Genomic DNA, 15,016 nt, shown 5'->3' on the forward strand with positions numbered 1-15,016 from the left:
AGAAAATAAAGGAAAGGAGTCATATCAACTTCATTTTTAACTACAGTTTTAGTAGGTTTATAAGCTGTTTAATAGGATAAAGAGTGAAGAATAATTCACTGGATAATGTTCATTCACGGAATAATATTCTCTGGAATATTGGAATATAACAAGCATTGTATTTTATTGCATTTCTCAACTGGCATGCTCTAAATTATGCTGCTGACAGCGCGGTTTATCTATGCCTTTACACAGAACTATAGGCTACTCAAACTGCGATCGATCGCGGAGATAATAAATAATTAATTTCCATAGAGTTGTATTAATTTAGATGTTTATAAACGAAATAATGGTTATATAGTAAGTGTTAATACGATTTAGGGTGCTTCAAAAAAGTGAATCTTGTTAAAAGTTACATGCGGTGGCCGTGCTGAGCATTTCTTGAGCATCAACCCGCTGAGTGAACTGCAATATGAAAGCGGCTTCACGAGACTAATGATGAGCATATAGACAACAGAGAGAGAATTACATTCAATGCTTTTCTTTCCAACATGCAATCATTCATGGCTGTATTATTTAATTCATGCAAAGTTACGTCTTTATTGGGAGAGGACTTGACGGATTATCTATGTGACTCCGACTTCACGAGACTAATAGACCACAGAGAGAATTAAATTCAGCGCTTTTATTTCCACCATGTGCTAATTCATGGCTGTGTTATTTCAGGCAAAGTTATAGCCTATCTTTATAGGGACAGGGCTTGACAGAGTATCTTATTTATCATATTTCTTAGAGCCAAGTTGCATTTAAACTATATATCAGGCATTTATGTAATACATCTAATTTGTGCATTAATGCCTGTAATATTAAATAGTTTACTAACTACAGCAAATCAAGTACCTGCACGCCGTTGCTGTCTCGTCTCCCCTCAGATGCGCTGCAATTGCGATCCTGCGCGCAATTCTGAAAACGTCCACAAGATGGCGGTGTTTATCGGGGAATCCGATATTACAAAACCGATATTCGATTATGGAAAAATGCTTAAATATCGGGAAAAATATCGGTAAATCGATAAATCGGTCGATCTCTAATTTACACTGACCAAAATTATAAACGCAACACTTTTGTTTTTGCCTCCATTTTTCATGAGCTGAATTCAAAGATCACAAAAGGCCTATTTCTACTCTGCCTACTTCGCACAGCCATTGAAGAGGAGTGGACCAACATTCCACAGGCCACAATCAACAACCTGATCAACTCTATGCGAAGGAGATGTGTTGCACATTGTGAGGCAAATGGTGGTCACACCAGATACTGATTTGTTTTTGGACCCCCCAAAACAGTAAAACTGCTTTTTTTTTTTTATTGTGGCCAGCCTAAAGCACACCTGTGCAATAATCATGCTGTCTAATCAGCATCTTGATATGCCACACCTGTGAGGTGGATGGATTATCTCAGCAAAGGAGAAGTGCTCACTAACACAGATTTAGACAGATTTGTGAACAATATTTGAGAGAAATTTTGTGTACCTTTTGTGGGACTTTTGTGTACATTGTTAAATTTGTATACTGAAATGAGGGGTTAAAACCTGCTATGTATATCCATGTTTCCCAAAAACAGTTAATAATAGGCAGAACTATAATTACCTTTCGGGTGAATAGATGTCAGGTGAAGTTTCAAGTCAGGTGAAGTCTTAGTCACATTTTAGTCATTTGAGTCTTTCATAGTTTTAGTCTAGTTTTAGTCGACAAAAAGTCATTGCATTTTTGTCACTTTTAGTCATTTACTTTTAGTCAAGCTGCAGTTACCAACATTTATTTTGGTAGCTATTTTAAATGTAGTATTCAAACAAAAATAGTCATCAGTTCTTCTCTCTTTAGACCAAATCAATTAAGCTTATGAGACTGGAATAAATTTAAATTTTTTGGTAGAGATACAAATTAAACAAATTTTTCAGATACAGTAGGTTTACTTAACACGTATACATTTATTTAAAATCTTCTGTTGGTTAACATTTATGACACATTAGGGAATGCTGTCCCTTTAAGACGGAAGGTGTGCATGTAATACTGACACACATTCAGTTTCACCTACTTGTTTTCGCTCACTTAATCCATATAACCGATTTTATTTACGTGAGATACTCTGACACTACACGATAGATATTTGGACTGCTGTGTGAGTATTTGGATGCTGAGAACTGATCGCGTGCTGTATGAAAACTGAAGAAGTTGAGCGTGCGTGAGAGAGCACTTCTCTGTCAGCGCGATTCTGCCTATCGCACCTTCACTAACTTTAAGTTAATCGACAACGAAAACGGGACGTCTGGTCACCCAGTCCCTAACCCTTCGGGTGCTGAGGCCATTAGTCATTCAGAATGCTAGTTTGCGTTTTGGTAGCCTATCCGTCAACTGCGGCTGCCATACTGAGACTAGATAAGAAAACGCCCCTGACAGAGACACATTTTGAAAGTCAAGACAGTTAACTTAGCCTATAGGATGAATGAATGAATGAATTATGCATTTATATAGCGCTTTATTGTGTATTGCTGTACAGCCAAAGCGCTTTACAATCATGTGGGGGTTCGATGTATTTTGAATGTCCGGTAGTCCTCAAATAACATTTTAGTCCCGTCTCGTCTTGTTAACAAAGACGCTGCATAAATTTTGTCTTATTAATTCGTATCAGTTTCGTATTAGTTTTAGCTCTTCAACGTCTCGTCTTAGTCACAGAAAAAAGGTTTGTTGACAAATATTTTTCGTCCTCGTCTTCGTCAACGAAATTAACACTGATTCAAACACTTGGGAGAGTTTCACAAGGAGTGGACTGAAGCTGGAGTGCATCAAGAGTCACCATGCTCAGACGTCTTCAGCAAAAGGGCTACCAAGCCACTTCTGAACCAGAGACAATGTCAGAAGCGTCTTACCTGGGCTGTGGAGAAAAGGAACTGGACTGTTGCTCAGTGGTCCAAAGTCCTCTTTTCAGATGAAAGTAAATTTTGCATTTCATTTGGAAATCAAGGTCCCAGAGTCTGGAGGAAGAGTGGAGAGGCACAGAATCCATGTTGCTTGAAGTCCAGTGTGAAGTTTCCACAGTCAGTGATGAGTTGGGCTGACATGTCATCTGCTGGTGTTGGTCCACTGTGTTTTCTGAAGTTCACAGTCAACGCAGCCATCTACCAGCAAATTTTAGAGCACTTCATGCTTTCTTCTGCTGACAAGCTTTATGGAGATGCTGATTTCATTTTCCAGCAGGACTTGGCACCTGCCCACACTGCCAAAGGTATCAAAAGCTGGTTCAATGGCCATGGTGTTACTGTGCTTGATTGGCCAGCAAACTCGTATTGTCAAGAGGAAGATGAGAGCAACCTGGGCTTCCATTACACCTGAGCAGTGCCACAGGCTGATTACCTCCATTCCACGCCGCATTGATGCAGTAATTCATGCAAAAGGAGGCCCAACCAAGTATTGAGTGCATAGAAATGAACATACTTTTCAGAAGCCTGAAATCTCTGTTTAAAATATACTTTTTTTTATTGATCTTATGTAATATTTAAATTTTCTGAGACACTGAATTTTGGGTTTTCATTATCTGTAAACCATAATCATGAAAATTTCAGGAAATAAAGGTTTAAAATATTTCACTCTGTGTAATGAATCTATATAATATATGGGTTTCACTTTTTGAAATAAGTGACAAAAAATATTGACCTTTTTCATGATATTACATTTTTTTTTTTTTGATGTACTTGTATGTATTTATGTATACACGTGTGTGTGTGTGTGTGTGTGTATATATATATATATATATATATATATATATATATATATATATATATATATATATATATATATACTTGAGGCTGTAAAGGTGCTTCAGCTAAGTACTGAGTTAAAGGGGTCATTGGATGCAAAATTCACTTCTCAAGTTGTTTGAACATAAATTGGTGTTGGAAGTGTGTGTACACATCCATCCTATAATGATAAAAATCCACCCAGTGTTTTTTTTTTTTAAATCCATATTTTAAAATTCCCTTTCTCAAATCAGGCTGTTGTAAGATTGCTGTCAGAATTATGTAGTTCTGTACAGGCCATTCCGACGATAGTTGATTAACAAGGCCGTCTTACATTTGACCTGCCCTGAGTGAGCTGAGAGCTGCCCGCCTTTGAGTTGCCTCCGGTGCAGGGAAGACAAGAATGTCTCCAATTGATTGATTTACTTTCGCAAGGCACCGCATATATATGTGTGATCAGGAAAAAAGCAACATGGATTAAAAACGGCTTGATGAAAACAGAGCTGATTTTGACAGGGTAAATAATTTTTACACTACCATTGAGAAATTTGAACCAAAGTATGTTATAGACTTTTCAATAAGACCCTAAAGAATCATATCAACTTGTGAAAAATGGGCATCCGATGACCCCTTTCAATGCAATGTACTTATTTCATGTTTTTTTTTTCATTAAAAAAAATTAATTAATTAATTATGACAATGCTGTGCCTTACTTTCGAAAGGCACCGCATATATATATGTGTGAACAGAGGAAGTGTGCGGATCCATCTGCAAAGCTTTATTCCTAAACATGGTCGGACAATGGCAAACAGGTATTTAGAGAGCAAGACCGATGGCGATCAATCGAACATAATCCAAGACCGATCGATGGTGAACATGATCCAAAGGATGAAGCAAGCGAGTAATCCACAGACAAATAATCCAGATGAGGTACGAACAGAGTCCAAGTGACAAGATGAGAGAGAAATCCAAGACAGGCAGGTGATCAGGAAACAGACAATCAGGCAAAACTAGATGTGACTAAACTGGACAAGAGCAAGGAACTAGGAACTAGACAAAACTCAGACAGGAAACTTGCTCCATAAAGTGCTATCACTAGAAGAGCGATAAACGCGGACAATAATCTGTGATTTTGAGAAGGATCTGAGTGTGGGTGTTACATAGTGTGTGTCATTGGTTGCAGGTGAGAGAGTTTAATCAGTGAAGTGGAGCGTGGGAAATGTAGTCCGTGGTGACATGTGAAAGTCTGTGTAGTTTGAGAGTCAATATAACGGAAAAGCGACCTCTGGTGGCAGTTGGACGGAAGTCCACGGACCGGATTTGTGACAGAGACCCACCATGGCAGAGCAGATGGAGCAGAGGGCCACCAGAGCAGGACAGAAGACCACCACGGCAGAGCAGAAGACCACCACGGCAGAACCAACAACCACGACCAGGTAGAAGATGCCAGAGGAGCTGAAACACAGGGAACAGACAGAGCATTCACAGCCCCAAGGACCGAGGCAGGCAACATAAAGGGCTCATAAGTAGATTCATTGGTAATGATTGACAGACCTGAAAGTTCAGTTTTGGTCTTCTTGAGGATAACTGGGCGGACAGACAGTTCAAAATCTGATACGTTAGAGAGAATCGGAAGGGCAGACAGTTCGTAATTAGACTCATGGACTGAAACTGGCAAAGACAGATAGATCAGATTCAACTGCAGTATTGAGACAGACAGTTCTAAGCAGGAGGTATTGACTAAAACTGAACTGGCAGACATATAACCAAAATCCATAACTGAAACTGGACAGGCAGACAATTCACACTCAGACCCATTAATTGCAACTAGACAAAGAGGTTCAAACTCAGACTCATTGACTGTAATTGGACAGACAGAAAGATCATCAGACATATTACTCAAAATAGGGCAGATAGATCAAAGTCAATAGCATTGATAGGAACTAGACGGGCTGACACTTCACACTCAGAGTCATTAATTGAAACTTGACAAACAGGTAGTTCACTTGTGGTCTCTCTGGCAATGACAGGGTTAACGGAACAAACAAAGTTCATTTACGGCTTTCGTAGCCACAACAGGCTGGGTCGAGACAAGACACAATTTCATTGATGACCTCTGTGGTCGGTTCAGGACAGGACGAGAGTTCAGGGGCAGCCTTTCTGGCTGTGACAGGGCAGTCTAGAAGTTTATTGATAGTCTCCTTGACTGTGAGAGGACAAACTAAGGGTTCAGAAAAGACCTTATCGGTCATAGCAAGGCAAACAGAGAGCACAGAAAAGGCCTCCTTGGCAGGTTCAGAGCAGGACAAAAGTTCACAAGCGGCCTCCACAGCCATGACAGGAGAAACAGGGAGCTCACAGACTGCCTCCATAGCCATGACAGTATCAACAGATTGTTCACAGACGGCCTTCGTAGCTGTGACAGGACAAGCAGAGAGTTGATAAATGTCCACATGAAAAGCTGCTGGATCCTTGTGGGGCCGAGTATTCTGTCACGGAGTGAATAGAGGAAGCATGTTGATCCATCTGCAAAGCTTTATTCTTAAACATGGTCAAAACAGGCAAGGGTCAGACAATGCCAAACATGTACTTAGAGGGCAAGACAGAAGAGTACTCCGATAAACAGGCATAGGTTGATCGATGGCGAACATAATCTAAAGGATAAGGCAAAAGAGTAATCCACAGACAGATAATAATCCAAGCGAGGTACGAACAGAGTCCAAATGACAAGACAAGAGAGAAATCCAAGACAGGCAGCTGATCAGGAAACAGACAATCAGGCAAAACTAGATGTGACTAAACTGGACTAGAGCAAGGAACTAGACAAAACTCAGACAGGAAACTGGCACCGTAAAGTGCTATCACTAGAAGAGCAATAAACGCAGACAATACTCTGTGATTTGAGAAGGATCTGAGTGGGTGTTATATAGTGTGTGTCATTGGACAAGTAGAGAGTTGATAAATGGATACCACTGACACATCTGGAGGTTCTGCAGCAGCTGCTGCCTCCTCTGGAGGTTCTACAGCAGTAAAATCAGGAAACAGGGAGAGTTCATTAACATTCTCCTTAACAGGACAGGTAATGGTTCTTTCGCTCGCGACATGACAAGCTGAGGGTGCATTGCTGGACGTCACCACCATGCAAGAAGCTGAAGCAAGCGCCGCTGCCTCGGTAGGTTCTGCAGCATATGCCGCCACCTCCGGAGAAGCTGCAGTGGGCGCCATCGCCTTGGGGAACACAGCAGCAAGCGCCACTACCTCAGGAGGTTCTGCAGTGTCAGCCACTACCTCGGAAGAAATCATAGTGGGCGCTGCCGTTTCTAGAGTTTCAGTGGTGGTGTATGCAGCCCAAATACACCATAAGGCAACCCTCATTGTGGGAAGCGCTACAGACAGGGGAATCAGTTCAGGAACAGGAAGGTTTGAGAGCGCTGGTTTAGGGATACCAGCTGCACGTGCTGACACCAACGGTGGATCATCCTTGCTGGATGCCAGTCTGGGAAACTGAAGAACTGACCTCGAAGATCTGGGTGCAATAGACAGGAAATGACAGGACTCTGTACGAACAGATGTGACGTGACGAAGCTCTGGACGATCAGCTGTAACGTGACGAGACTTTGGATGATCGGCTGTGACGTAACGAGAGACTGGACGAATGGATGTGATGTGACGAGACTCTGGATGATCAGCTGTGACGTGATAATAATAATAATAATTCATTACATTTATATAGCACTTTTCTGCTTTTTCTAAGCACTCAAAGCGCTCTACATTGTGAGGGGTGGTGTCTCCTCGTCCACCACCAGTGTGCAGCATCCACCTGGATGATGCGACGGCAGCCATAGTGCGCCAGAACGCCCACCACACACCAGCTTACTGGTGGAGAGGAGACAGAGTGATGAAGCCAATCAGTGTAAGGGGATGATTAGGAGGCCCTGATGGTCAGAGACCAATGGGGAAATTTGGCCAGGATGCTCTAGTCTTTTCGAAAGACATCCTGGGATTTTTAATGACCACAGAGAGTCAGGACCTCGGTTTAACGTCTCATCCGAAAGACGGTGCTTTTTGACAGTATAGTGTCCCCGTCACTTTACTGGGGCGTTAGGACCCACACAGACTGCAGGGTGAGCACCCCCTGCTGGCCTCACTAACACCTCGCTCTGGGTGTGATGAGGCTCTGGGAGATCAGCGGAATCGTGACGAGACTCTGGACAATCAGCTGTGAAGTGACAACATTCTGGACGATCAGATGTGTCTTGACGAGACCTTGGACGGCCAGCTGAGATGTGACATGACTCAGGAAAATCAGCTGTGCCTTGGCTTGACTCAGGAAGATCAGCTGAAACTTGACTTGACTGAGGAAGACCAGCTGTGACTTGACTCAGGAAAATCAGCTGTGATTTGACTGGACTTTGGCAGATCAGACGAGACATACACAGGCTCTGATGCGGCAGCCGCGATGTTAATGGGCTCTGATGTGGCAGCCGTGGCGTGACTGGAGTCCGAAATATAAAAACCGCAACATGTTTAGGATCAGGAACGACAGAAGTATCACTACAGTACTTTGTTGTTGCCGCCATTTCGTAAGCACGCTCCGTGGCTGCCATTCGAACGCGGTGTCGCGTTCCTCTGTGACGCCCACAGTGAACGCTGAAACAACAGTCAACAAAGCATAGTCCATAAACTGAGTGACGAACGCGGACCCTCGTGAATGAGCTTAGATTTCAATGGTTGATTAACGCCGTCGCAAAAAAAGTCTATCAGTCTGGTAAATGAAAGTAATAAGCAATGGCTAGATACTCTTTAACCTGTTAGCCTGCACCAGAGCGACCTCGCACTGAACGCTCTTTGTTTGCATGTGTCATTGTTTTCTAATAGAATAAATGAAACGGGACAAAGTTAATCTTGTCAAACTCTATATCATTCTGAGGGTCTAAGCCTCAAGCATCGACGACAGATCGCTGTTTTTCGATGGAAAGCTTATAAGGAATGAGTGGCACAAATTTGCTACATTTGTGTAAGCAGTACACATCCAAACACGCAGAGTAAAAAAGCCGTACGTACCTTTATCATTGTAATAACGAGCCACAAACGCGTCCACTGCTGAAATCCCAGTTTAGTTAGAGAGGTAAGGGTCCACAGAAAAACATCCCAGCGAGCACTTTTAGTCCAGCGAAACAATAACGTTGTAATAAGGATGAATATTCCTTTGTTTACGTTTCATTTCTTCAGAGAGTTATTGTTCGCGTCCGTTATGGAATAAATTACGCTCAAAAACAGCGTCTTGGTGGTAAAAAAACAAAACGATTTTGTAGAATACGGTCTTACAAACATAATGAGACCGTCTACGGAAAAAAAAGTCTCAGAAAAGCGGAATATAGATTATTTGAATTTGGCGCTCCCTCCTGCCGGCAGTGACGCTTCTGTGACGCACGCTGTCATCTGAGCGGGGCATAACTTAGCGATCTGCTTTATCCATAAAAAACTGTTTTTTTTTTCTTCTACATTTTTTATATGTGTGTGTGTGTATTGTGTGGGGAATGTGGCCGTGTCTGCATGATTATAATCTGTATGGACGCACATCAGCGTGTTTATTAGCGACTCTATGACGGCTATCATTGTGATTCATTGATCAGCTATTATTGATTATATGGCCCATCTGTTTGATTATAATCTGAATGGAAGCACATCAGCGTGTGTTTACTGACTCTATGACCATGTCTGGCAATATCACTTCACGTCTGGCAGTGATATTTATCATTGTAATAACGAATAACGAAGAATACTTCAGTATACATACTATATACAAAGCATTTTTTTCTATTTTTTTTCCTTTTTTATTACTCAAATAATTATTTTTGTATTTTTTAGTGCTCAAATAAATCTGTCTATTATTTTATAATTGAAAAACTATGCAGGAACATGTATAATGACTAAAATAGCTTGTATAATTCTGCAATCCATTTGGTGGTTATTTTTCCTCAAACAGGGGGGTGGGGGGACTATAAATAGTTTCAGAAAAAATATTGCAGGAATCTCATTTTTCATGGTATCTTCTTCAAATTTGAAATATGAACTGATGAGACACATGGCTTTCGATCCATTACTTTTCTGGATTGCTCCAGGACTTATTTCATGTATTTGTATATGAAATAAAAAAACATTCAGTGTGGAAAAATATTTTTCAAGGCACGTCAGTGTCTATAACTTTTTATCTTTTTGAGCATTATCAACTCTGGATGATAGATAGTAAAGCCCAGAGTCTCTTCTTTCCAAAGATACCTAATTTGTTTGTGTAAGCACACTTTGTCACAAACTGTTACCATTTTAATTCAGGTAGGTTATTTTCACCTGCGAGGCCCTAAATGGGGTTGAAGGTTAAAGTGTTAATATAGTCCTCGAGTGATCGCGTGCCCTGCTCGAGGGTTAATAACAGTTTTACGGTGTCAATACCTAGCCAATGTCCACATGAAAAGCTGCTGGATCCTTGTGGGGTCGAGTATTCGGTTACGGAGTGAATAGAGGAAGCATATTGATCCATCTGCAAAGCTTTATTCTTAAACATGGTCAAAACAGGCAAGGGTCGGACAATGCCAAACATGTATTTAGAGGGCAAGACAGAAGAGTACTCCAATAAACAGGCGTAGGTCGATCGATGGCGAACATAATCCAAAGGATAAGGCAAGTGAGTAATCCACAGACAGATACTAATCCAGGCGAGGTACGAACAGAGTCCAAATGACAAGACGAGAGAGAAATCCAAGACAGGCAGCTGATCAGGAAACAGACAATCAGGCAAAACTAGATGTGACTAAACTGGACTAGAGCAAGGAACTAGGAACTAGACAAAACTCAGACAGGAAACTGGCACCGTAAAGTGCTATCACTAGAAGAGCGATAAACGCAGACAATACTCTGTGATTTGAGAAAGATCTGAGTGGGTGTTATATAGTGTGTCATTAGTTGCAGGTGAGAGAGTGTAATCAGTGAAGTGGAGCATGGGAAATGTAGTCTGTGGTGACTTGAAAATCTATGTACAGTGCCCTCCAAATTTATTGGAACAGTAAATACAAAATTGCTCTGTTGGCTGTGGAGTCAAGACATATACAAATATGAATAAAAGATGAATATGAGACAAAACTACAGAATGTCACATTTTATTATTGGGTGATTCAACACAGATGTTTTACCAGCTAAGAAGTTCAGCACTTTGAGTTTCATCCCCCTATCTGATGTGAGCATAAGTATTGGAAAAGTTGCCTCACAGGTCTTTCATAAAAGGACAAATCATAAAAGCTGTGAAAATGAAACCTAAAAGACGTGTCTGTAAAATCACCAACAGCTTCCAGAAAGCTGGGGTGATGCTCTGACAATTTACTATCCTCAGGAGACTTTGACACAGAATTACAGATGCTACACAGCAAGATGCAAACCTCTGACCAGAACCAAAAATAGAAAGGCAAGATTAGAGTTTGCAAAAAAGCACAAAAGTGAGCCAGAAGAGTTTTGGAACTGTTTATGGACCGATGAGACAAAGATGAACCTTTATCTAACTGATGGGAAAGCAAAAATGTGGAGGAAAAAAAGGGAACTGCAATGATCCCAAGCATACAGCCACATCTGTAAAGCATGGTTAAAATTATCGGATGCTAACATTGTCTTCTATGATGTGCAACACAAACACTTCTGCTAAAATCTCAGAAAAAGTAGTATGGGGTTTCATGACCTTTTAATGAAATTATACTCTAAATAATAAGCTAAACTGCCATTAGGTGGTGGTAAATGTCTTAATGATTAAGTCATTGAGTCATTAATTAATTCATTTGGGTCGTTCAAATTGCTGATTCATTCAGGAGTGAAGTAAATGGTTCTTTATGAATGCTCCATTGAATCATTAGGCTTGTTCGACTTGAAGCGGATCATCATCATCAGACCAATCGGTGTATAACATCAAAGTATCACAAGAGCAATAGAGAGCAGACGGTTCCTTATGCTTTTGAATCGCTCTTGCTGTCCTTTGATGTCATTCACTGATCAGTCTGTGCAGAGCCACTTCAAATACAACACGCCTATGGCCAGTGGTTCAACGCACAAAATGGTTCACCCAAATCATTCAAAACGTACATTAAGAAATTAAATGTCTCTGTGTGTTGCTCAGAGACAAACAGTTCTGCTTTGTCTTGATATTTTCATTGGCAAAATTGAGCAAAACAGACAACATTGTGTCTAAAATAACACAATGTTAACTTCTTACTTACCGAACTGCTGTATAAGATTAGTATCACATTTACACTTGTGATATCGCACTTAGCCTACAGGTGCTGGTCATAAAATTATAATATCATGAAAAAGTTGATTTATTTCAGTAATACCATTCAAAAAGTGAAACTTGTATATTAGATTCATTCATTACACACAGACTGATATATTTCAAATGTTTATTTCCTTTAATTTTGATGATTATAACTGACAACTAATGAAAGTCCCAAATTCAGTATTTCAGAAAATTAGAATATTGTGAAAATTTTCAATATTGAAGACACCTGCTGCCGCACTCTAATCAGCTAATTAACTCAAAACACCTGCAAAAGCCTTTAAATGGTCTCTCAGTCTAGTTCTGTAGGCTACACAATCATGGGGAAGACTGCTGACTTGACAGTTGTCCAAAAGACGACCATTGACACCTTGCACAAGGAGGGCAAGACACAAAAGGTCATTGCTAAAGAGGCTGGCTGTTCACAGAGCTCTGTGTCCAAGCACATTAATAGAGAGGCGAAGGGAAGGACAAGATGTGGTAGAAAAAAAGTGTACAAGCAATAGGGATAACCGCACTCTGGAGAGGATTGTGAAACAAAACCCATTCAAAAATGTGGGGGAGATTCACAAAGAGTGGACTGCAGCTGGAGTCAGTGCTTCAAGAACCACCACGCACAGACGTATGCCAGACATGGGTTTCAGCTGTCGCATTCCTTGTGTCAAGCCACTCTTGAACAAGAGACAGCGTCAGAAGCGTATTGACTGGACTGCTGCTGAGTGGTCCAAAGTTATGTTCTCTGATGAAAGTAAATTTTGCATTTCCTTTGGAAATCAAGGTCCCAGAGTCTGGAGGAAGAAAGGAGAGGCACATAATCCACGTTGCTTGAGGTCCAGTGTAAGGTTTCCACAGTCATTGATGGTTTGGGGTGCCATGTCATTTGCTGGTGTTGGTCCATTGTGTTTTCTGAGGTCCAACGTCAACGCAGCCATCTACCAGGAAGTTTTAGAGCACTTCATGCTTCCTGCTGCTGACCAACTTTATGGAGATGCAGATTTCATTTTCCAACAGGACTTGGCACCTGCACACACTGCCAAAGCTACCAGTACCTGGTTTAAGGACCATGGTATCCCTGTTCTTGATTGACCAGCAAACTCGCCTGACCTTAACCCCATAGAAAACCTATGGGGTATTGTGAAGAGGAAGATGCAATCCACCAGACCCAACAATTCAGAAGAGCTGAAGGCCACTATCAGAGCAACATGGGCTCTCATAACACCTGAGCAGTGCCACAGACTGATCGACTCCATGCCACGCCGCATTGCTGCAGTAATCCAGGCCAAAGGAGCCCCAACTAAATATTGAGTGCTGTACATGCTCATACTTTTCATGTTCATACTTTTCAGTTGGCCAACATTTCTAAAAATCATTTTTTTTGCATTGGTCTTAATTGATATTCTAATTTTCTGAGATACTGAATTTGGGACTTTTATTAGTTGTCAGTTATAATCATCAAAATTAAAGGAAATAAACATTTGAAATATATCAGTCTGTGTGTAATGAATTAATCTAATATACAAGTTTCACTTTTTGAATGGTATTACTGAAATCAACTTTTTCATGATATTCTAATTTTATGACCAGCACCTGTATAGCTTATGTGATATTGCTTAACTATATGATGTAAATATGAGACAAAAACTCAAACAGGGGAATTTTTGTCCCATAACTTGAATTTTAGGGACATTCTAACTACGTTCTCTAGGCTCCATCAGGCAGTGAGTTGTTGCCCTGCCTCATATTTGTCATCAGTCAACTGTTTGAAATGTCAAATGGCAAGTGCATTATAATAATTTGAATGTGTTATTTTTCACTGTAATTAATTAATCTGTTAAATTACCAGGCCTATATATATCTTATGTGTATAGATATATTAGGGGTGTAATGGTACGTGTATCGTGTACCGAACGGTTCACGGGCAAATTCCAAATGGAAGTGATCATCCCTATCCCCTTGGAGTGGGGACTTTGGAGTGAGCAGGGCAAATGCGTGCCATTATGTAGTCATTTGGAATTTGCCCGTGAACCGTTCGGTACACGATACGCATACAGTTACACCCCTAATATATATATATATATATATATATATATATATATATATATAGTCTTACAGGGCTCTTTTCTTTCTTCCAGGAAGCATTGTTAGCGTTGGTGATCCCAAGAAGAAATACACACGTTTTGAGAAAATAGGACAAGGGTATGTTTATCTACAGTCATCGTTTATGCACCACCCAAACTCACACACTATACCAATCATTTCACATTTTAAATACATAAAGATATGAGAAAATAAAGACCGGTGGAACAGAGAAGAAGAAAAAGAGAAAGGGAGACGATAAGGATAGGGATGGGGGTGGGTGTCAGGGTAAAGAAGTGTCAAAATAAAATGTATGGGACGCTAAAGGTGATGCTTTCAAGAATGTTTACACTGCTCTAATAGTAAATAGTAAATAACAACCAGTGAGGGGTCAAGCTCCAAAATGGATTTTAAAAATGTCATAAAATTATCATAACAGAGCCCATATGACACCTACACTGTAGTAAAGGTGTTAATGAACTTTAATATGCCTGTCATTTTTATTATTTTCTCAGTAATTGCATTGTAAAATCATTAAAGCATATTAAATAAATTGGTTTATATTTCTTTATTACCCTTGTGCTCCTGCATAAATGATTTCAGACCTGTGTATATTCTTGTCAGTTACTGGCGATCCCTGTATCCTGAGCAGAGAATACTGTTCCAGGTTCAGTCCAATAGTGTTTTCATTTAAATTTAACTTGAATGCACCTGGTCTACCCCATTTTCTATTATTCATGCACCCTGATAATAATCTGTGGCGTAGATTTTTTTTTCAGCCTTTTTTCATAACCCAGTATACTGCTATTGTAACGGAACGGGTCGGACACAGAAGGTAAGTGAAATCACAAGGT

General features: G+C 40.5%; 1 protein-coding gene across 1 annotated transcript in view; it reads left to right on the plus strand.

Annotated features, from left to right (window-relative positions):
- LOC306870862 (serine/threonine-protein kinase PAK 3) overlaps positions 1-15,016 on the plus strand; it is a gene marked incomplete at its 3' end in the record, with an annotated part of 285,953 nt that overhangs the window by 168,152 nt on the left and 102,785 nt on the right. The window contains exon 8 of the mRNA XM_079418334.1: positions 14,219-14,282. Within this exon, the coding sequence (XP_079274460.1) occupies positions 14,219-14,282 (64 nt within the window). The remainder of the gene's footprint in view (positions 1-14,218; positions 14,283-15,016) is intronic.

Source organism: Barbus barbus (genome assembly GCF_936440315.1).
Source record: "Barbus barbus genome assembly, chromosome: 6".
NCBI classification, from domain to species: Eukaryota; Metazoa; Chordata; class Actinopteri; order Cypriniformes; family Cyprinidae; genus Barbus; species Barbus barbus.